At 33.5% G+C, this 23,653-nt stretch overlaps 2 protein-coding genes across 7 annotated transcripts in view; both read right to left on the reverse strand.

Annotated features, from left to right (window-relative positions):
• Positions 1 to 23,653, reverse strand: part of LOC108021867 (uncharacterized) — a 181,343-nt gene that overhangs the window by 66,571 nt on the left and 91,119 nt on the right. The gene's annotated exons all lie outside the window — the stretch shown is intronic.
• LOC108031942 (uncharacterized) lies at positions 18,128 to 19,627 on the reverse strand. Its single transcript, XM_017105726.3, has 2 exons — positions 18,309 to 19,627; positions 18,128 to 18,253 (listed from the first exon to the last, which is right to left on the reverse strand). Exons 1-2 carry the CDS (start codon positions 19,602 to 19,604, stop codon positions 18,242 to 18,244), a joined length of 1,308 nt encoding a protein of 435 aa, XP_016961215.2. The 5' UTR covers positions 19,605 to 19,627; the 3' UTR covers positions 18,128 to 18,241.

Below are 23,653 nucleotides of genomic sequence, written 5' to 3' on the forward strand. Positions count from 1 at the left end.
CAGTAAAATTAATGGAAACTTTTTTCCCTGTTACCATAAAATTTTAAAGAAAAAAAAGGAAAGCTGAACGATTAAGCGTTACAGAATCTGACACACTGCGTCTTGCATTTTAAAGTTACAAAGCGATGTAACAGATAAACTTGATAAGTCTTATAATCACCTTACTTTAATAGGGAAATGGCGCTTCGATTGCAGTTCTGGATACAGCCAATATAAGCAAAAATTGGAAAATAATAATTTGGAAGACAATTGCTTATTTGTGACATCATATGTTTCTTTTCAACTATGTAAGGAATAAAAAATTATTTGGAAAAACCCAAGACCATCGTCGACCCGTTATTGCGGCCCGATTCCCATTCAATTTCAAAATGATTCAAAATGAAGAACTGTATTCTAAAAAAAAAATTAAGCAACTAACTGCCACTGAATTTAAAACGTCTACCAACCGGAAATTCTATGTTGATCATATCCTTCAACTCACAATGGTGGATGGTGTGCAATGCCTTAAGTGAAACACCATCTTCAAAGTGCTACATATGCCAAGCCAGACCTACGGAAATGAACGACATTGACAAATGCCTACAAAAACATGTCAGAACAGAATTTGAATGGTCTCCATTACAATCGTATATTAGTTTCTTTGAATATTTTCCTCACGTATCATATAAACTTGAAATCAGTCAATGGCAAAAAAGAGGGGAGAAAAAAAGAACATTTTTTAATAACTCGGCTGAAATAAACGGCATTGAACAACATTTAATTGAAAAATGTGCAACATTGCTGCAAGACTTTACGTCTAAATATAAAATTAATGTAAAAAAATTTCGAAAATTAGAACTAGACTGCAAGAACTAACAACAAATTATATAGTATTATTTGCCTTCTTCAGTGCATAAAATGCTAATTCATGCTTCATATGTTATTGAATATGCATTAGTATCAATTGGAGAGCTCTCAGAAGAAGCTGCGGAGTCAAGGAACAAAGACGTAAAGACGTATCGACTTAATCATACACATAAAACCTCACGTGTAGCCACTAATCAGGACCTTATAAATCGGTTGTAATTAGGCAACCTGTCGTGCAGCTTCTGTTATTAGGTTTTTTCCGTCCTCTTTGCCCTTCGTTTCGCAGCCTAGAAGTTAACTCGAATTTCGCATTGATAGATGAATGGGCATCTCAAGTGATATAACGGAATTTAATTGCTTAAGATAAAATTCATTTTTTGGTAGTATATTTAAATAAAGTCCGTTAAATTAAAACTATAACTGTTATGCAAATTTGGAAAAAAACATTAGATCTTAATAGATGCACATATTCAACTGAAATGAGAAAGAGAGAGAGAAAACCAAATTAATAAAATTAAATATTAATATATATTTATTTTATTTAACTCACCCTTTGTTTTGTTTAAAGTTGTGCATCTGGTCTGAACATCTTTATTTTTCTATAGTATATGGGGTATATATCTATATATTTTTTTTCCAAACCAAATTTTAGTTTCACTATAAAATATTATATTTTGATTCTCAGCTTTCGTATTCCTTTGAAAACCCCAACCAACGAACACGGACATTATTCCCGTCTTTTTATTATATTTTTTCCGCTAAATATTTTTCTGGGAAACGAGAAGTAAAAAAATTCTTCTTTATAGGAACCACTTTGTTTTGGATTACCTTCGAAATCTTCTAACAAGCATGTGGTAGGCTATGTGTTTTTCACACTTATTATTTTAAAAACTGTTGTAGTCCAATTCAGAGGATAGCCCTTTTCAAACCCATGATTATATATACTGATGCGTAATCTCCATAACGAAATATTCCTAAAAATCCTTTTTAAAAATGCGTTTTTCATTGGATGAATTGACGTCGATTGGGGCAACCTTTATTGTTCTATGTGGTCTTTCCTGTATATACCAATTAATTTTTTATACATATTAAGCCACTTGTATGTTCCTCTTAAACTAAATTCACGCCACATAAGTTCCTTCAAACTTCTGTTGAAGCGCTCCACAATTGAAGCTTTTATATCATATTTTTTTATCATTGCATAAAATTGTTTGTTAAGAAATTCAGTTCCATCATCCGTCTGTAAATTCTTTGGTGTTTCACGACCTCATGTAAAAAATATTTCCATTGCCATCGAGACCTCTTTACCATTTCTTTTACTTTAAAGCTTGGAACTTGGAGCGAACTTGGAGAATGTGTCCACAACAGTCAAAATATAAAAATATCATTTGTTCATTTTTAAATGGTTTCCCATTTCCATAAAATCTGCTTATCATTTATACCATTTGTCAATACAATTTGCTCAGCTTACTGCAGCAAACGGGGAATGAAGATATAAAAGCAGCAAAGTGATATTTTGGGGCGCCACTTATCGGCTATTTCAGTAGATGTTATGTGGGCGGCAAACGGATTTAAGCGTTCTAACCGTGGGCGTTAGAGTGGGAGAGGCACATTTTTTTAGGTCAGTCGATAGGTATTGATGAGACAAACAAATTCAAGTTTTTGTTTCTATCATAGACTACAGATTTTCGCGGATTGTGGGCGTGGCACCCCGCTAAAACAAACTTGCGCTGCGCAGGAAGCCCAGGAATCTGCATGCCAAGTATGCATATTCTACCTTTTATAGTTTCCGAGATCTCAGCGTTTATACGGTCAGAGAATATATATACTTTATGGGGTCGAAAACACTTCTTTATACCTGTTACATACTTTCCGATGAATCCAGTATTGCCTTTTACTCTACAAGTAACAGCTTTAACATATTGATATGGCTAAAGGAGGTATAGTTTTATTACTCATAAACTTTTTAATAATGTTTCGCTTAATTGGATTAAAATCTATTCTATGTGCACTGGGCCCAGTAATGATTTCCTTATAATTTTTCGTCTGTGCAACTGAATTGTGTGGGCTTATTATGATTAATAAGAGAATAAAGTTCTGGAGTCAATTCCCTCGTGTTCCCACTTGATAATTGCACTTGATTATTTCTTTTATGTAGTTGACTATTTCCGAAATTTAAGGTATAAGGGGTTTATAAACTTCTAGGTCCATAAGGATTATCCAGAACTTTTTTTTTGATAGACTGCTAATATAAAAATTGTAGTCTGTATTAATTAGACTGCTAGCATCTGCTTCTATTTCTAGCGGTGTTTCCGGGTCTGAACCCAATTATGTGACTGTGAAAAGTCATAATCATTATCATACCTAAATTGTTGTTTCTTAAGCCATTTTTTATTTCATTTGTTTCATTTTTAATATTAAACAATTTTTCTTTAGAACCGATGATTCATTTTCGTTTTTCTTTATAAATTTTCGGTTTTTAGAATTGGTATTGTATGCTATTACAAAATGATAAGTGGATTGGACAATTCTTTTTAACTCCAATTGAAGGACATCATTTCTTTTTTTTATAGCTCGAAATTCCTTGTCCTTGAGCAACTTCAGACGGGCATCTTTCATAGCGTTGTATCTCAGGCAGATGCTATATCTATGCTATATATATTTATAAAATTGCAATGAAATAGATTCCCCATAAACAGTTTTCTTTCTTTGTGCATTGATAATTGGGTAGCTGATCTTTATACCCATCTTCTTTTGTGATAGCAAGGGCTTCAATGCTCGCGTGGTTAAGTCCTTTAAAATGTCCGCGCGAAGAATTTTCTTTTCCATAATAGCGTCCAGCTCACTTGCTGTTCGAATTGGTTGATTTATGATGTAGTTGCCGTTGTTGGCTTGAAGTCGCGTTTCTTAAGTTTCCTGTAAGGTTTGTTAATTTTCTCGAAGTTGAAGTTCGTTCTCGAAGTAAGTGGTTCAAGTGAGAAGCAATTTGATCGACTTGTCAAGTTAATGTTGAAGTTCTGACTGTAAAGACTCAACGATTTCCAAGCCCATTTTATATCAGTTCTCATAAATTTCCAAATTCACAAATTTCCCTAACAGGTTATTTTCCACCCTTGTTGTTTGAATCATTTAAATGAAAGCAGGAATTTAATGTGCAGGTGTCCACAATTTTATGATCCAAAACGTTGAATCTGATCATAGTTATATTTAATACCATCCTCCAAGTATTTTCCAACTTCTTTTGGAGGTTGTAAATTTCCAAAACTATTAAAGTAGTATATTTTGTTTTTCCAATGTGTTGGAATTTAATTCGAGTCATCCCAGTTTATCATTTATCACCACACTCAATATTTTATAGGTTTTTTTTGGGAAAGAGTCTCATAATAATTTTTAAAATTAATATTATATCTTTTTTAATTATTTATTTATTATAAATTAAGTTTATAAATTTTTTATTTAATCTATTGCTTTATTATTAAGTTAGGTGCCTGGTGGCATTGGTAAATATCCGGGCCCTCGCTTGCATCATCGCCGACCCAGGAACATGTTGTCATATGTACGACATATTTGGATTCCCGCTGACCAACTTGCTCCATCTGTTAAATTTCAGAAAAATTTTTCTCCAGGGTCTGTGGATGTTCGTCAAAAATGTGGTCTCCAAATTCTTCAAAGAATTCGGAAATTTGTTTGCAAACCTTATTGTTCTTGTTATGCATTTTAGTTGTTGTTTAATTGTTAAGTTGTTTTGTATTTTTTTGTTTTTCTTATTTTGTTAATTGTTGCTTAACTGTTTTGTTGAATATCTATTTTGTTGATGTTGCTGTTGTAGTACATTATGCTGCTTCTGTTCAAGATGTTGTTTTTTTGTATATCTCTTTGTTGATGTTGATGCCGCTTCTGCTGCTGATACTAATGATCCAGTGGACTTTCAAATCGAATAGACGTTCCTTCCTAGATACTAATCACATTCACCCTCTTCTTATGGGGTATAATGCTTTTCCTCCACCATCACTTCATAAACAATCTTCCCTGTTTAACAAGTTTTTGTTTGACAAATGCTAAGTTTGTTAGGAACCTGATTTCTAGTCACTAATCACTCTCACCCATCTTTATTTTAAGAATCATGTTTTCTTTTATCATCAACCCTCCCTACCCCAACAACCAATGAAAAAATTGCAACTACAACTTCTTATCTTAAATTTAAGAAAAATATTGTCATTAACGACGTTAGAACCTTAGCTAGTTTATTATAGAAACCAGTTTAATTAGGTTTAAGTTTTAAAAAACAGTGACTCATACTGTTTAAATGGACTTCTATTTCAGCATTTATAAAGATAACAAGTAACCCTAGTTTATGCTACATATGTATAGTTGGATACAAAATGTTACAAGGTACGAATTTTACTCGTTATACACCTACTTTAACTTATTATGTTAGATTATTTGTTTTATTTTGTATTGTATTTGATAGACTAATGACTTCACAAAGAGGTTTACATAATGTTATTTGTAATAGCAACGGAGGTAAATTCAGGTATAAATTTAGGTAATTTACTTGTAAATAATTTAAAAGCTACACATAAAAAATATTTGAGTAAAGTTGTTTGAAAGTCTTTGAATCCAGAGGACGAATATTATTTTGAGTATGCCGTCAATTGTCATATTTGTAAAAAGGTTTTTGTAAATGTAATTTAGAAGTTAAAACTTTTTTTCTAAGTATGATTGTGACTTGTTTATCGAAGAATTGATACTTATGCCTGGAGAAATTAGAGTTCTGTTAAAGTTGGGAGACAATTGTTCTTTAAATCTCTAAACGAATCTATCTAGACATTTATTTAAAAGCTGATGTATTATTATTAACTGACGTTTTTGAAAATTTTCGTTTAATTTGCATGCAAATGTATTATCTTGACCCAGCTCATTTTTGTACAACACCAGGTTTTTTTTAGCAGGCAATGCTGAAATCCACAAAATTGAGTTGCACTTAATAACTTATATTGAAATGTATAAATTTATACAAAGTGAAATTCTGGGTGGCTTGGTACAATGCTGCCACATATATACAAAGCAAATAATTTTAATTTAAGACACTTTGATGATAGTAAAGAGTCATCATTCTTAAAGTATTTAGATGCACATAATTTGTATGGTAGGACAATGTCCCAAACTTTACCTTATCAAGGGTTTCAGTGGTTGTTAAATTAGACAAATTGCCGACCTCGGAAGTAAAAAAAAAACATAATAATCAAAATCAGAAAAATTAGCTTAATGTTTTGCAGCTTTAAAAAATATATACAATATCGCCAAAAAGCTAACACTTAATTTGAAAATAATTTTTTAAATTATTATTATTGTTTTTGAAAATTGCAATCTACGGTTAAGACCTCGAAAATATTGAGAAATGGGTTAACACTAAAATAGTTAGTGATTGGGAACGTCCAGAGAATAGTTATATTAATAAATGTGGTCCAAGCATTAATTTCCAAATTTAATTTTCAAAGTGCCACAGAAATACAGAATGATGTGTATACAATTCAAATGAGAAAAATGTCATATTTATACGATAAGCCCTTGTATCTTGGGTTTACAGTATTGGATATTTATTACTGGTACTTATTACTGAATAAAGACAATATATATTAGAATGCGATTAATAAAGCAAAACAACAAACTTCTTGTTCGTAAGATTGAGAACGTGAACAATGTTAATCAACCAACACGTCACAGAGATTTATTTCCAAACACAACTAGGGCCCTTGTGGTTGGTCCATCCAACTGCGGAAAAACTAATGTTATGATCAGTCTAATTGAGAGTCCAAATGGCTTGAGATTTGAAAATATATACGTATTTTCAAAGAGTCTATACCAACCAAAATATGATTACTTAAAAAAGCTAATAAGACCGATTAAGGGTATGTGGTATTATACGTTCTCTTAGAACAACGGTTTTAGCACCCACTGAAGCTATAAAAAAAAATCAATCATGATTTTCGAAGACGTAGCTTGTGAGAAAGAGGATAATTTTCGGGCCTATTTCTGTATGAAACTTCACAAAAATATTAGTTCTTTTTATTTATGTAAACATATACACGGATACCAAAACATCTTATACGACACAATGCAAATGTAATTATTATGTTTAAGCAGGATGATTTAAATAGGCGACACATATATTGGGATCATATCAACACTGAAAGAAAATTTGTCAAAAATGTTGGGAGGATAAATATGGATTTTTATTTATAAGCAAGGATGATAATGTTGATAAGGGACGATATAGAAGGGGATTTGATCAATTTATTATTCTTTACTTTTTATATAAGTTTAGGGGCGGATTTGTGTATCACCCAGTTGAACAACAGATTTCAAAATGGTTAGATTATTAATTCGATTCGTTTGGAATGTAATATAGTCAGTGGCATTTACCTTGATAATACACCAAATCACGTGTTACATGAGTTTGCAATTTCCGTTCCACCGGGCTATAAAATGACTGTGACTGTGCAGAGATTGATTGAATACATATTGGTTGATCAGAATGGAGATTTATTAAATTTGCGTGGTGAAAACGTGTCACTTCGCATACAAGTTATATGACACATTATTTAGGGGCTCTTACCCAATTTATAAAAAACTTTGAGCCCAGAGCCAATTTCCAAATAACTCTGACAGACCCGAGATAAATCCGTGGTCAACTATTTCTTTCAACCAGGCCTCCGAATCATTCCCACCCAGATCAATTTCACGCAACCCAAATCAAACGGATGCTCTAAACATCCAGTTCGTTAACGTAAACAAAAAGATCCCCAAAGCGGTCCCTAAAACTCCGCTAATGTAAACACCAATTTCCGGCCAAGATTGGACTTCAAATTTAATTGGCAAATTGCATCATCCTATTTTCCGACCTCTTGAGCCATTTTCTTGATCGATTTTTGGGGATAAATTCTCTTAAGCCGAGGTTTGATTATTGATTATTGAACTAGAGATCACGCAGTCAGTTTTGAAGATCCGAATCGTGCAGTAGTGCTAATCGGGTAAAAGTAAACGAGCAGAGAATTAACTAAGTTCGACCTATCAAAAATTGTAGTAGAGATTAAGTGATTAATAAATAAAAATAAATTTTTTTAATTAAATCACAACTGAGAAACTTAATTGGCGCGCAACGTGGGGCCGTTCGATTAAAAAATTCTAAAAAAGCAAGCTTTAAAATAAAAACAAAAAAGTTTTAAAGTGAAAAAATGAATTTAGCGCGGCCAAAAAAAACCCCATACAACCGACGAATAAATAAAAAGTTTGTGTTGATCAAAAAACTAAGGTGGAAAATAATTAATGAAAAAATCCCCTTGAAATCTCAAATTGCAAAAAAATTGATCGTAACATAAATTCACTGCTCGACAATATAAAAATCAAAAAGCGACAAAAAAATTATCATCAAAAAAATAAACATTGTGAAAAACAATTTAAAAAAATCTTCAAAATCAACAAATACATTCTAAGAAAACAGGCTGAAGGGCAATCCCTCGCCAAATATTGGCAAAGAAGGAAGACCCAATTTAAAAACAGAATTAAAGAAGGAAGACCCCGAGACAAAATCTAAAAACAAAAGGACGAAGGACGAAAAACAGAAGGACGACCCCAATCAGGATCATCATTCAGGATAAGGACGACCCCAACAGGCAAAAAACCAACGAGAAAAAAAAAATAAAGACTTTTCGTGAGCGATACTATTTTATTATTATCATACATTATTATTATTATGATATTAAAAATTTGTAAGAAAGGAAATATAAATACACAAAGTGGAAGAGATAATTTCAAATTTCGAAAGAGTTCAGACTGGAGCATATAAAAGACATGAATCCGCCCCAAGAAAATACAAGCCATCAAGCAATAACAAACAACACCATGTTAAATGTAGGAGATTTAATTAAGCAAATTGTAAATTTTGAATTAAATCCATTAAAGGAGGAGATCGTTAACTTAAGATCGCAGCTTTCTCACAAAATTAAAACGGTTGAGGATTATCAGATAGAGATTGTAGATCCGAATATAAAATGCCTCACATCTTATGACATCATCAAATCTGTTAGAGAATATAAAGGTGAAGAGGATAAATATGTAAGCTGGAGAGAATCGGCAGAAGTAGCCATGGGGCAATATGCCAGAGGGAGTGAAAGATTTTATTCTGCCTTATCTATATTACGAAACAAAATAACAGGAATGGCAAACGACGCCTTAACCCATAACGGTACTGTATTAAATTTCGATGCCATAATGGCCAGACTTGACTTCGTCTTTAGCGACAAACGACCAATTCACATTATTGAACAGGAATTAAGTGTATTGAGTCAGGGAAAATTATCCATAATGGATTATTATGGTACGGTTAATAGAAAATTAACTCTGCTAATAAAACTATTATGACCTACGTCAGAAACAAACAAACAAACAGCGGAAATGAATCAGAAACATAGGAAGACAGAACTCTTAGAGTTTTCATTACCGGCCTCAGCGGCAAAATTTCAGATACTATTTTCTCAATGAATACACCTGACCTACCAAATGCAATGGTCATAGTTCAGGAATTGGAAAGCAACAACCTGAGGGCTCATTTCTCAAATAGTTTCTCTACTACTCAGAGAAAACATAGCGAGCCAAACTCTAGTGGAAATGGACAAACACATTTCAACCACAAGACAAGACAGCAAAACAATAGTTACAGTAACCAGCGAAACAATAATAATTTAAGGTTTAATCATGACAACAACCAGAACAAAAATACTTTTGGTTATTATAATCAGAATAAAAATAATCCTTAGAACCGGGGTAGATTTAATAATGATGCCTATAGGCAGCCGCAAAATAACCCGGATCCAATGGAGGTAGACGAGTCTATCCAGAGTCAGAATAAGGCTAACAAGGCTATATTAAATATCAAAATAATAATTATAGTCAGAACAAGTGGGATCAAACAAAAAAATTTCAGACCCAGAACACTCAGCAAGGCCAAGCCCAAAATAAAAGGGTACGAACTAGAACTGTTAACTAACCGGCTAACAAGACGATGAGATTAAATAACATTGAGGAGAATCATTTTTTAGACAAAAGTCAGGAGTAGGCTTACCCTACTTAATTAGAAAAGATCCAAAAATAAATAAAAAATTTAAAATATTAATTGACACTGGGGCAACCTCGTGTTATATAAGAACAGGAATTTATAAAAAAAGGAACGAGCTTCCAATTTACAAAAGAGTATATAAAGTGAACGGATAATCAATAATTAAATATTATCATATGATAACTATTTTTGACACGCGATATACTTTTTATGAAATAGATGGGCCAGACTCAGATTTACTGGTCGGCTATAGCCTATTAAAAAAAATATGAGCGGTAATTGATACAGCTAAGGGAGTAATTAAATATAATGGAATAGAAAAAAAATTAAAAAATGATAACGGGAAACATATTAAACCAACATTCTTTAACAGAAGAAAACACCATTCTTCCATTAAAAGAATTTATATTAAAAAATACTTTGATGAAAACGCTCAAATCAGATCCGAATCTGAAATGGGTAATCAAAGCGAATCTAGCTTGGGATATACAAATCCTGAACACGCCGTCGTTGAAATATCCGACAAAAATAAAAGTTTGGGAATTAAAAATCCTGAACGCGCCGTCGTTGAGAAATTCGACAAAAATAAAAGTTTGGAATATACAAATTCTGAACACGCCGTCGTTGAACTATCCGACAATCAAAAAATAAACAACATAGAAATATCGTCTGCAGATCAAAGAAAAGATCTGGAAAACGAAATATTAAATATTATCAATGAAGAGCATTCAAAAATAAATATGCAGATCCCATTTAGGACAGATATGATAGGGCCATTTACAGCAAACAATACCCTATAGCAGTATAAACTGTTACACGAATTAATTAACTTTATTAGACTTGACCGTTCTCTTTCACTTCCTATTCGCAATTCTGGGTTTTACATACGATTACTTGAAGTTGGCTGCGATCAATATCGATACTTAGCATTTTACCAGAGTTGCCAGATTGGCCGCTTTATCACAGAAGATACTTGTAATTGCTAGAGACTATTAAATAGCTAGCCGTTACATTCAAATACTAGTTAATATACACTTACATCGAAAGGTTAAAGTTACCTATATCTATGCATAGCAGAGTTGTACTTAGTTATACTTATATCAAGTCACTTATCCTACTACAATTCGGCCATCCTGACTGGTTGATCACCTGATCAAGACATATTGACTTAAAATTTATGCTTATTTTATCTTTACAATATATAGATACTTAAGTGGTATTTTTTCGTTATAGGGTACATTTTTATTTCTGTTTTTTAGCTTTTTTAGTTTTTATCCAATGTCTTAAATTTTGCGCACTCCAAACACCTAAATAAGGACTACGTGCTACTTGAAAACCTTCGACGTCTTTTAATAAGAATCTGTCATTGCGCATCGCTTTTGCAATCACATATGGTCCTTTATGTTTGGGAATCAGTTTCCTAGCAGTTCCAACAGTCGAGTCAAAATTTTTCACCATTACATAGTCTCCGTTTTTATAATTTCTAGCCTTTACTCGACTCTTGTTATACAATTTTTCATTATAATCTTGAACTTGCTTTTGGTGGGCCTCAGCTTTTTTCCTTATCTTTGTTAAACTATCTAATTTCTTATTTTCATTTATGTCCTCTAGCTTTTCCTTAAGTTCATCCACAATCTTTCCTTTTTGTTCTACTCCAAACAGCATTTTACTCGGAAGTTGTCTTATACTTCTGTGCAACGTATTATTTAAAGCATGTTCTATTTTATCTATAACATTGTCCCAGTATACACCTTTACTTTGATCAACTAATTTTGCTATCATTGGTCCATGGCTCCTGTTAATCCTTTCAACTTGACCATTGGCTTGTGGTGAGCCTGTGGCTATCTTGATGTGCTTCACATTACATTCTTCCATGAATTCTTCGAAGTCTTTAGATGTAAAACAACTACCCCGGTCTGAAATAATGCATTTTGGCCTACTATAGGCCCTAAAATAATCTTTCAATGCCGTTATAACCTCCCTAGTGCTTGTTGATTTAGTTTAATAAAGTCTTACAAACTTTGTGAATCCGTCAACTACCACAAAAATGTGTTTTTTTGCTCTTGACGAGTCTACTGGACCATAATGGTCAATGTGTATTAACTCGAATGGTTTGTTTCCTTTGGGAATACTGTGCAAAAAACCTTCTTGTTTACCTGATGAGTGCAACGCACTTTTCTTTTAAATTTGGAAACCAATAAGTTTTTGAAATTATGTCCATCATTTTATCTCTTCCTATATGTCCTATTTCGTTGTGGTATTTATATAGTACCTGATCTTCCATTTCTTCTGGCACATAGAATAGTATCCTATCGTCATTTGCTTTTCTGTACACTACCCCATTTCTCATTTCAAATAATTTAAGTTCTGCCTTCTCTAAAATCGTTTTAAGCTTCTTAATTTTTAAATCCTTTCCTTGACAGATGACTAAATTTTCCTCAAAGCTGTTAGTTTCCACTATTAGAATATTATTGTACCTGCTGAGAGCATCCACATGCTGCATTTTATTTCCCGCTCTGTGACATATCTCAAGATCATAGTTTTCCATCTCCAAAGCCCATCTTGATATCTTCGGGTTAAGTTCTGCTTTATGGAGTGTTAACTTAAGTGCAATACATTCGGTTACCAATTTTACATGTTTCCCTTGCAAATATATCCTAAATCTACGAAGAGCATAGATAACCGCCAAAGTCTCGAGCTCAAAACTATGTAACTTAGCCTCATCTGCTGTAGTACGCTTAGAGAAATAGAACACAGGATGTAACTTGCCATCATCTTTCCTCTGCAACAGTACAGCACCAAATCCTAGAGCGCTTGCGTCACAATGTAATTCCGTATCGTCCTTGTGATTATATAACGCCAGTACTGGTGACTCAATAAGTTTTTCTTTAACGTGAGAAAACAACTCATTTCTTCTTCACCAAATTGAAATGGATTGTCCTTCCTTAACAAGTCATACAATGGTTTTGCTATTGTAGAGAAATCTTTTATAAACCTTCGAAAATATGAAGAAAGTCCCAAAAAACTTTGTACTGCCTGAACCTTCGTGGGAACTGGAAAATTTTTTACGGCTTCAATGCCCTTATTATCTGCCCTAATGCCATTCTCAGAAATCAAAAATCCCAAATACTTTATATTTGCTTTCAAAAACTCACATTTATCCATTCTAAGTTCTAATCTGTTCTGTGTAAGCCTTTTAAAGATTTCATCTAATGTTTCTAAATGTTCATTAATATCTTTGCTGGCGACCATTATATCATCCATATACACTACTACTTTCTTTTCTCTAATCATATCATCGAAGATTTTATTAACAAAGCGTTGAAAAACAGCTGGTGCATTTTTGATACCCATTGGCATTCTTAAAAACTCGAATTGTCCTAGTGGTGTTACGAATGAAGTATATTTTACAGATTCCTTATCAACAAAAACATGAAAATTTCCATTTTTGAGATCTAACTTTGAGAATACTTTTTTGTCAACTAATTTATCTAATAAATCAACTATGTGTGGCAGAGGGTAATTGTATTTCAGCAGTGTTTTGTTCAGTTTCCTATAATCAATGCATAATCTAATCTCACCTGTTTTTTTCTTCACTAATACTATCGGAGATGCAAATTCTGATTCGCTTGGTCTAATTATCTCACTTTTCAAATATTCGTCTAGTAATTTTTGAAGCTTGTCCTTTTCTGTATATGATAATCGTCGAGGACTGCAACTGAAAGGTTTTGCATTATCTAGACATAGTTTCATTTCTGCTCTAATCATTGGTTTTTCAGGTCTAGTTGCTTTCACATAACTGTTTTCCAGTATTTTTAAGAAACGACATTGTATTTTATAGGTAGTGCTTTTGTCCCAGTTAAATTCTATAGTTTCGCTGCTTGTAAAGTCGATATTAAGTATTTCGGTTTCAAAATATTCAATTTCCAGTTGCCCTTTTGTACCTGTAGTCGTTGGTTCTTTAATAACCGCTTTCTGTATATTTTGTCTGTATTGCTTTGCATTTGTAAATTCAGTTGTTTCACCGTTAAATCTCATAACTGTCTGATCAATATCTTCGTTGTTTTGCCTTGTAACTGTTTGACCTCTGCTTTTACTATTCTGTCCCATAACTGTTTGACTTACATTTTCACTATTTTGTCTCATAACTGTTTGACCTTTGCTTCTACTATTCTGTCCCATAACTGTTTGACTTACATTTTCACTATTTTGTCTCATAACTGTTTGACCTTTGCTTCTACTGTTCTGTCCCATAACTGTTTGACTTACATTTTCACTATTTTGTCTCATAACTGTTAGACTTGACCGTTCTCTTTCACTTCCTATTCGCAATTCTGGGTTTTACATACGATTACTTGAAGTTGGCTGCGATCAATATCGATACTTAGCATTTTACCAGAGTTGCCAGATTGGCCGCTTTATCACAGAAGATACTTGTAATTGCTAGAGACTATTAAATAGCTAGCCGTTACATTCAAATACTAGTTAATATACACTTACATCGAAAGGTTAAAGTTACCTATATCTATGCATAGCAGAGTTGTACTTAGTTATACTTATATCAAGTCACTTATCCTACTACAATTCGGCCATCCTGACTGGTTGATCACCTGATCAAGACATATTGACTTAAAATTTATGCTTATTTTATCTTTACAATATATAGATACTTAAGTGGTATTTTTTCGTTATAGGGTACATTTTTATTTCTGTTTTTTAGCTTTTTTAGTTTTTATCCAATGTCTTAAATTTTGCGCACTCCAAACACCTAAATAAGGACTACGTGCTACTTGAAAACCTTCGACGTCTTTTAATAAGAATCTGTCATTGCGCATCGCTTTTGCAATCACATATGGTCCTTTATGTTTGGGAATCAGTTTCCTAGCAGTTCCAACAGTCGAGTCAAAATTTTTCACCATTACATAGTCTCCGTTTTTATAATTTCTAGCCTTTACTCGACTCTTGTTATACAATTTTTCATTATAATCTTGAACTTGCTTTTGGTGGGCCTCAGCTTTTTTCCTTATCTTTGTTAAACTATCTAATTTCTTATTTTCATTTATGTCCTCTAGCTTTTCCTTAAGTTCATCCACAATCTTTCCTTTTTGTTCTACTCCAAACAGCATTTTACTCGGAAGTTGTCTTATACTTCTGTGCAACGTATTATTTAAAGCATGTTCTATTTTATCTATAACATTGTCCCAGTATACACCTTTACTTTGATCAACTAATTTTGCTATCATTGGTCCATGGCTCCTGTTAATCCTTTCAACTTGACCATTGGCTTGTGGTGAGCCTGTGGCTATCTTGATGTGCTTCACATTACATTCTTCCATGAATTCTTCGAAGTCTTTAGATGTAAAACAACTACCCCGGTCTGAAATAATGCATTTTGGCCTACTATAGGCCCTAAAGTAATCTTTCAATGCCGTTATAACCTCCCTAGTGCTTGTTGATTTAGTTTAATAAAGTCTTACAAACTTTGTGAATCCGTCAACTACCACAAAAATGTGTTTTTTTGCTCTTGACGAGTCTACTGGACCATAATGGTCAATGTGTATTAACTCGAATGGTTTGTTTCCTTTGGGAATACTGTGCAAAAAACCTTCTTGTTTACCTGATGAGTGCAACGCACTTTTCTTTTAAATTTGGAAACCAATAAGTTTTTGAAATTATGTCCATCATTTTATCTCTTCCTATATGTCCTATTTCGTTGTGGTATTTATATAGTACCTGATCTTCCATTTCTTCTGGCACATAGAATAGTATCCTATCGTCATTTGCTTTTCTGTACACTACCCCATTTCTCATTTCAAATAATTTAAGTTCTGCCTTCTCTAAAATCGTTTTAAGCTTCTTAATTTTTAAATCCTTTCCTTGACAGATGACTAAATTTTCCTCAAAGCTGTTAGTTTCCACTATTAGAATATTATTGTACCTGCTGAGAGCATCCACATGCTGCATTTTATTTCCCGCTCTGTGACATATCTCAAGATCATAGTTTTCCATCTCCAAAGCCCATCTTGATATCTTCGGGTTAAGTTCTGCTTTATGGAGTGTTAACTTACCAATTTTACATGTTTCCCTTGCAAATATATCCTAAATCTACGAAGAGCATAGATAACCGCCAAAGTCTCGAGCTCAAAACTATGTAACTTAGCCTCATCTGCTGTAGTACGCTTAGAGAAATAGAACACAGGATGTAACTTGCCATCATCTTTCCTCTGCAACAGTACAGCACCAAATCCTAGAGCGCTTGCGTCACAATGTAATTCCGTATCGTCCTTGTGATTATATAACGCCAGTACTGGTGACTCAATAAGTTTTTCTTTAACGTGAGAAAACAACTCATTTCTTCTTCACCAAATTGAAATGGATTGTCCTTCCTTAACAAGTCATACAATGGTTTTGCTATTGTAGAGAAATCTTTTATAAACCTTCGAAAATATGAAGAAAGTCCCAAAAAACTTTGTACTGCCTGAACCTTCGTGGGAACTGGAAAATTTTTTACGGCTTCAATGCCCTTATTATCTGCCCTAATGCCATTCTCAGAAATCAAAAATCCCAAATACTTTATATTTGCTTTCAAAAACTCACATTTATCCATTCTAAGTTCTAATCTGTTCTGTGTAAGCCTTTTAAAGATTTCATCTAATGTTTCTAAATGTTCATTAATATCTTTGCTGGCGACCATTATATCATCCATATACACTACTACTTTCTTTTCTCTAATCATATCATCGAAGATTTTATTAACAAAGCGTTGAAAAACAGCTGGTGCATTTTTGATACCCATTGGCATTCTTAAAAACTCGAATTGTCCTAGTGGTGTTACGAATGAAGTATATTTTACAGATTCCTTATCAACAAAAACATGAAAATTTCCATTTTTGAGATCTAACTTTGAGAATACTTTTTTGTCAACTAATTTATCTAATAAATCAACTATGTGTGGCAGAGGGTAATTGTCTTTCAGCAGTGTTTTGTTCAGTTTCCTATAATCAATGCATAATCTAATCTCACCTGTTTTTTTCTTCACTAATACTATCGGAGATGCAAATTCTGATTCGCTTGGTCTAATTATCTCACTTTTCAAATATTCGTCTAGTAATTTTTGAAGCTTGTCCTTTTCTGTATATGATAATCGTCGAGGACTGCAACTGAAAGGTTTTGCATTATCTAGACATAGTTTCATTTCTGCTCTAATCATTGGTTTTTCAGGTCTAGTTGCTTTCACATAACTGTTTTCCAGTATTTTTAAGAAACGACATTGTATTTTATAGGTAGTGCTTTTGTCCCAGTTAAAATCTATAGTTTCGCTGCTTGTAAAGTCGATATTAAGTATTTCGGTTTCAAAATATTCAATTTCCAGTTGCCCTTTTGTACCTGTAGTCGTTGGTTCTTTAATAACCGCTTTCTGTATATTTTGTCTGTATTGCTTTGCATTTGTAAATTCAGTTGTTTCACCGTTAAATCTCATAACTGTCTGATCAATATCTTCGTTGTTTTGCCTTGTAACTGTTTGACCTCTGCTTTTACTATTCTGTCCCATAACTGTTTGACTTACATTTTCACTATTTTGTCTCATAACTGTTTGACCTTTGCTTCTACTATTCTGTCCCATAACTGTTTGACTTACATTTTCACTATTTTGTCTCATAACTGTTTGACCTTTGCTTCTACTGTTCTGTCCCATAACTGTTTGACTTACATTTTCACTATTTTGTCTCATAACTGTTTGACCTATGCTTCTACTATTCTGTCCCATAACTGTTTGACTTACATTTTCACTATTTTGTCTCATAACTGTTTGACTCGTTTCTTCATTATGATCATTATGATTTTTTACGACTGCGTGTTCTGCCTTTAAAACTTTAGTCGGCAATTTCAAAACATTATCGGTTAAACAGTCATCTAAACACTCAATATTATGATTTACTTCAGCGACGCGCAAAGACAGATCCCTAGCGGCAGTCGTTGTGTCCATTTTGGTTGTATCTTCTACAGTTATCACCTTTAAAGTTCTTAAATCTAAATTTAAATCACAAGCTTGCATAAAATTTCTACCCAAAATCACATCATGTATCATAGACTCATTGGCGACAACTGTTAAATTAAAGTAACATTTTATTGTTCCTTTTAATACAAAACATAAAATTTTTCCGTAGATTTGTAATGGGCTTCTATTTATACCAAAATATTGTTCTTTGACTTCATGTAATTGGGCCTCCCTGGGCAACAAAGATATTTTAAGCAACGAAATTGGACTGCCAGAGTCTAAGATGCATGCTGTAACCATAGGAGATATAATTTGACTGTCAAAATGGATTTTAATATACCTTACATATTTATTTACAGCATTTCCCTTTCTTTCCTCACATTGGGCTACAAAGTGGCCAAACTTGCCACAAGCATAGCAGGATCCTGGATTCCTTGCTGGTTTTCGACAATCCTTAGCGATGTGTCCTCTGGCGTTGCAGTTACTGCAGCGGAATCCTCTGGTGCTGCTCCTATTCTTGTTAAGCTCCTTTGACGCTGACTTCTTTGACTTATCCAAACGGATACCAGCAAACGCACGGAGAATTTGCTTCGGATTTGTGAAGCATTGGATCCGGGCCTGATCCCGCAAATTCTGTGCTGGTATTCCCTCGACTATCTGGTCAACCAATTCGTCTGGATCAATGTTGATGCTGCTTGCCAGCATTGTCTTTGCCTCAAAATACACCGCAAACTTTTCGCCATAATGCCACTTCAAGTCCTCAAATTTGCGTCGCGCCTCTGCTTTGGACAGTTTATCGCCGAATGCTAGGATCAGCTGTTCCAACAGATTCTCTGCCGGCTCCATAATACGCGTTGCATTTGCATGCAACCAGCGCTGGGCGATGCCTTTTAGTTTAGCCACAATCACCATTTTTACGCACACTGCATCCAAGTTGTACATTTCAGCAATGTTGCATACTTGCTGAGTCCAAACGTTTGCGCAAGATGATCCATCGTAATCCATGATCATTTCTTTGGCAAACGAAAGTGACAAACTTGGCGATTCTGATTCTTTGTTTACAACTGCCATTCGTCGTTGCTCAACACCGTTGCCTAGATCGATATCGGTGCCGCTATCGATATGAGCACTCCCATCGGCGTTTGGTATTTTTCCGCTCACAGCTTCCTGGAAGTTTTCGCATTGAACTGCTTGCTTACCTCCCTCGATGCTCACTGCTTGATTGCAGTTTTCGGGCTTGCTGATGACGTCATTGGCAACTGCTTGCGACGCAGCTCTTACTTGCCCAAGAATGTTCTGGAACTCCTTTCTTCCAGCTTTGATTTCAGCGCGTATTTGTTGTAGCGACGATACTCCTTCGGCCACGGCAGGAATCTGATCCGACCTAGGGCCGACTAGGGTCGCAGAGAAATGCTCCCCCAAGTCATCCTCTAGATCAAACTCCTGAACGTGCTCAGCCATGTCTTCGTTTTCAGCGTCCACCGGTACTGGGGACTCCGGGCGAGTTCCACGAACTAACGGGTCCACGCCGTTTAGTCGGGCCGCGAGTTCGGCCTTATTGCCGATTGTCGGCAAGTTCAGTGCCGCCAACCACCGTTTGAGCTGGACGACCGTAAATTGTTGTGCATCAATTAGATCCATTTTATGGGTCAGGACCACTTCTGAAGTTTAAAGCAGTATAAACTGTTACACGAATTAATTAACTTTATTAGACTTGACCGTTCTCTTTCACTTCCTATTCGCAATTCTGGGTTTTACATACGATTACTTGAAGTTGGCTGCGATCAATATCGATACTTAGCATTTTACCAGAGTTGCCAGATTGGCCGCTTTATCACAGAAGATACTTGTAATTGCTAGAGACTATTAAATAGCTAGCCGTTACATTCAAATACTAGTTAATATACACTTACATCGAAAGGTTAAAGTTACCTATACCTATACATAGCAGAGTTGTACTTAGTTATACTTATATCAAGTCACTTATCCTACTACAACCCTTATGCTCAATCAGCTTCAGATTTTGTAAATTCTGAAATAAATCGAATGTTAAATGAAGAAATTATAAGGCCAAGTAGAAATCCTTATAATTCACAAGTACTAGTAGTTCCAAAAAAGGGTTTCAATGAAGACGGAACTCCAAAACTCAGACTCGTAATTGATTATAAAAACTTCATGAAAATACAATACCAGATAGATATCCAATGCAGGACCCTTCAGTGATTTTGTCAAATCTTGGGAAAGCCAAATACTTTTCAACAATTGACTTGGAATCTGGATTTCATCAGATTCTCATGAATGAACCAGACATTCAGAAAACCTCTTTTTCAATAAACAACGGGAAATACGAATTCCTAAGAATGCCTTTCGGTTTGACCAACGCTCCAGAATATTCCAACGAGCGATGGATGATATTTTAAGAGAACAAGTGGGTAAAACATGTCACGTTTATATGGATGACATACTTATATTTTCAAAAACAATTGAACAACTTTACAAAGATTTAATTCTCATTATTAAAATTTTGCTGAACGCAAACATGAAAATTTCAATTGAAAAATCAAAGTTCTTCAAACTAGAAACCAATTTTCTCGGTTACGTTGTTTCTCACAATGTGATAAAAACCGATCCCGAAAAAATTTATACTATCGCAAAATATCCGATACATAAAAATATTCGAGAGCTTAGAAGCTTCCTAGGCCTTACAGGATATTACAGAAAATTTGTGCAAAATTACGCAAAGATAACAAAATATTTAGAAGGCCAAAACGGCAAAGTATCAAAAAAGGCATCACGTAAAACTTTAATACAGTTTTATGATTCAGCTATAAGAGCTTTAAACGAGCTCAAAGAAAACTTAATTGCACAAGTAGAACTAGTACAACCAGACTATAATAAAAAATTTACTCTAACAACGGACGCATCTGACTTAGCAATTGGTGCTGCTATTTCTCAGGAAGGAAAAACAATTACATTTATTTCAAAAACTCTGACAAAAACCGAACAATTATACGCAACCAATAAAAAGGAACTTTTAGCCATTGTATGGGCTTTTAAAAATCTTCGAAATTACTTATGTGGGGTTAACAACATCGAGATCGATACCGATCATTAACCTCTTTCATTTTCCATTTCTCAAAAAAAACTAAATATTTAGATGAAAAGGTGGTATTCCTTTATTGAAAGCTATTCACCCAAAATTATTTACAAGCCAGGAGCAACAAATGTTGTTTCGGACGCTTTATAAAGGATTCAACTAAATAACTTAACGGAAAGTAATGAATGTAATACAAGAAACCCGAAAACCCTTAAACCAGTTTAAGCAACAATTGCTAATAGCAACGGGGAGGTATACAATACATGAGTCGATTAATGTATTCGGAAATATTAGACATATAATAGAGTATAACACTCCAGAAAATTTAGTATCAATCTTAAGGGAATATATTATACCCAATATAACAATAGGAGTTCACTGTACTCCAGAAGATTTTTACAGAATTCAAAAAACCACTTAAGGACAATTTTATAAGTAAATTTTTTTACACTAAGACAGTTGTCCAGGATGTCGAGAACGCTGAAGACAGATCTCTTATCATCACAGAAACTCATTGTAGAGCTCATAGAGGGCTTGATGAAAATTATAAACAATTACCTAGACTCTATTATTGGCCAAATTTATACAAAAAGCTTAAGGAGTTTATAAAGAATTGCACTATCTGCAATCAAAACAAGTACAACAGACACCCAGTACAGATTCCTATCGGTCAAGCACCAATTCCAGAAAAAGAAGGTGAGAATTTGCATCTTGACATATTTTACGCCCAAAATCTTATATTCATTACTTGTATAGATTCGTATTCGAAATACTTAGTGGTAAAAGAAATCCCTAATAAACTAAATATAGAAAATAAAGTTTCAGAAATTGTACAACAATTTCCATTATCCAAATCATTGATGGTAGATAACTAACCAAGTTTTTCTTTATCCCTTTTTAAATCTTTTGCACAAAGAAATGGGATATCTTTATTCTTTGCGGATCCTCGACATAGTACGTCTAACGGGCAAATAGAAAGGGCACACTCTCCCTTAACAGAAATTGCTCGCTGCATTAAAGATAAATCTAATTTAATTGATTATCCTCAAATTATAATCAGGGCAGCACAAAAATACAATACACAACATACAACAATTCATTCAATAACCAATCATCGACCTTTTGATATATTATTTCATAAAATCACGATGATATTCCTAAATTATTGCAGCAAATTAAGCAGCAATATTGCATTTTCACAAAAAAGATAGAAAAAATAAGAATTGTCACGTAGGAGAGGTAATTTACGAAAAGAAACACGGGGAAAGAAACAAGCTTAATTCTAGATATAAAAAACAAGTAGTTAAGGAAAATCTCCCAAATAAAGTTATTATAAATAACAGAAACTGTACGATTCATAAAGATAATATTAAATAACTTGTTTCAAATTACAGATAATGATTTCAATAATGTACTTATTATTGCTGGTAGCTACAGCCAAATCCGAAATTATGGATTACACGAACCATGATTTCCTTCTTTACAAGGATACCATAGATGGTATCATTCTTATTTATGAATCACACGCAGATTTATTTCATATAACTAATATAAGTCATTATAGAGAAATTATTAATCTGAAACAGAATTTCTAAAAGGTCACGACAACAAGAATATTCTCTGGGAAATATCCCATGATTTAAAAATTATCAAAATACTTATCTCTCAAGTTATACCCAGTAGATCAAAAGGAGGCATTAATGAAATAAGCACCATTTGGAAATGGATAGCGGAAACACCAGATCATGATGATTTCATAACAGTCCAAAATAAAATCGATGATTTAATACAATATAAAATATGTAAAGAGATAAAATCTTTGTCTGAACAATTCAAAGCAGCCTTTAAAAATCAAGAAATCCCATTTAGAAAATATCGTCTGCGCTTGCGTACTTACGATCTTATGAATTTAATGGACACAATTACACTTGCCAAAATTGATGTATTTAATACTAAATTTTAAACAATGATATAATACAAATTTATAAGCACGAAGATAGACCTGTATTTATAAAAGACCTTTTAGATATATCTGAATTTAAAATCGCTTTTCACATAATGATGGAAAATTATGAACTGATAATCAAGTCGCAAGATGTAGAAATAGGTACTAATGTCTAATTTTAAGACAGAAATATTTACTAATTATTGCACACTTAACCCAGAAGGCTCTTGTTTCACTAGATTACTAAATGGAGAAAAATCCTTTTGTATCAAAATCCGAAAAAAAAAAAAATGTAGATGTAATCCAAGATGGAGCCATTTTTGTAAATGGAGAAAATACAGTTAATGACACTCATTTAAATGGGTCGTATTTAATAACTTTTAATGGCACCACTAAAATTAATAATATTTCCTACACCAATGTAGACAATAAGATATTGGAATACATCACAGCTCGAAAATATACAGATTTTTTAGTATCCGAATGTATTATATCTAATGATTCGAAACTCACATTCGATAATATTAATAATATAAATAAAATACGCGACAATGAAATAAATAATATATCATTGTCGAATTAACCCAACAATTACATTCAATATACCCATCAGTTCCAATGAATCGGGACGATTCAATTTAGAATGGG

Source organism: Drosophila biarmipes, unplaced genomic scaffold (assembly GCF_025231255.1).
Source record: "Drosophila biarmipes strain raj3 unplaced genomic scaffold, RU_DBia_V1.1 ptg000008l, whole genome shotgun sequence".
Taxonomy (NCBI): Eukaryota; Metazoa; Arthropoda; class Insecta; order Diptera; family Drosophilidae; genus Drosophila; species Drosophila biarmipes.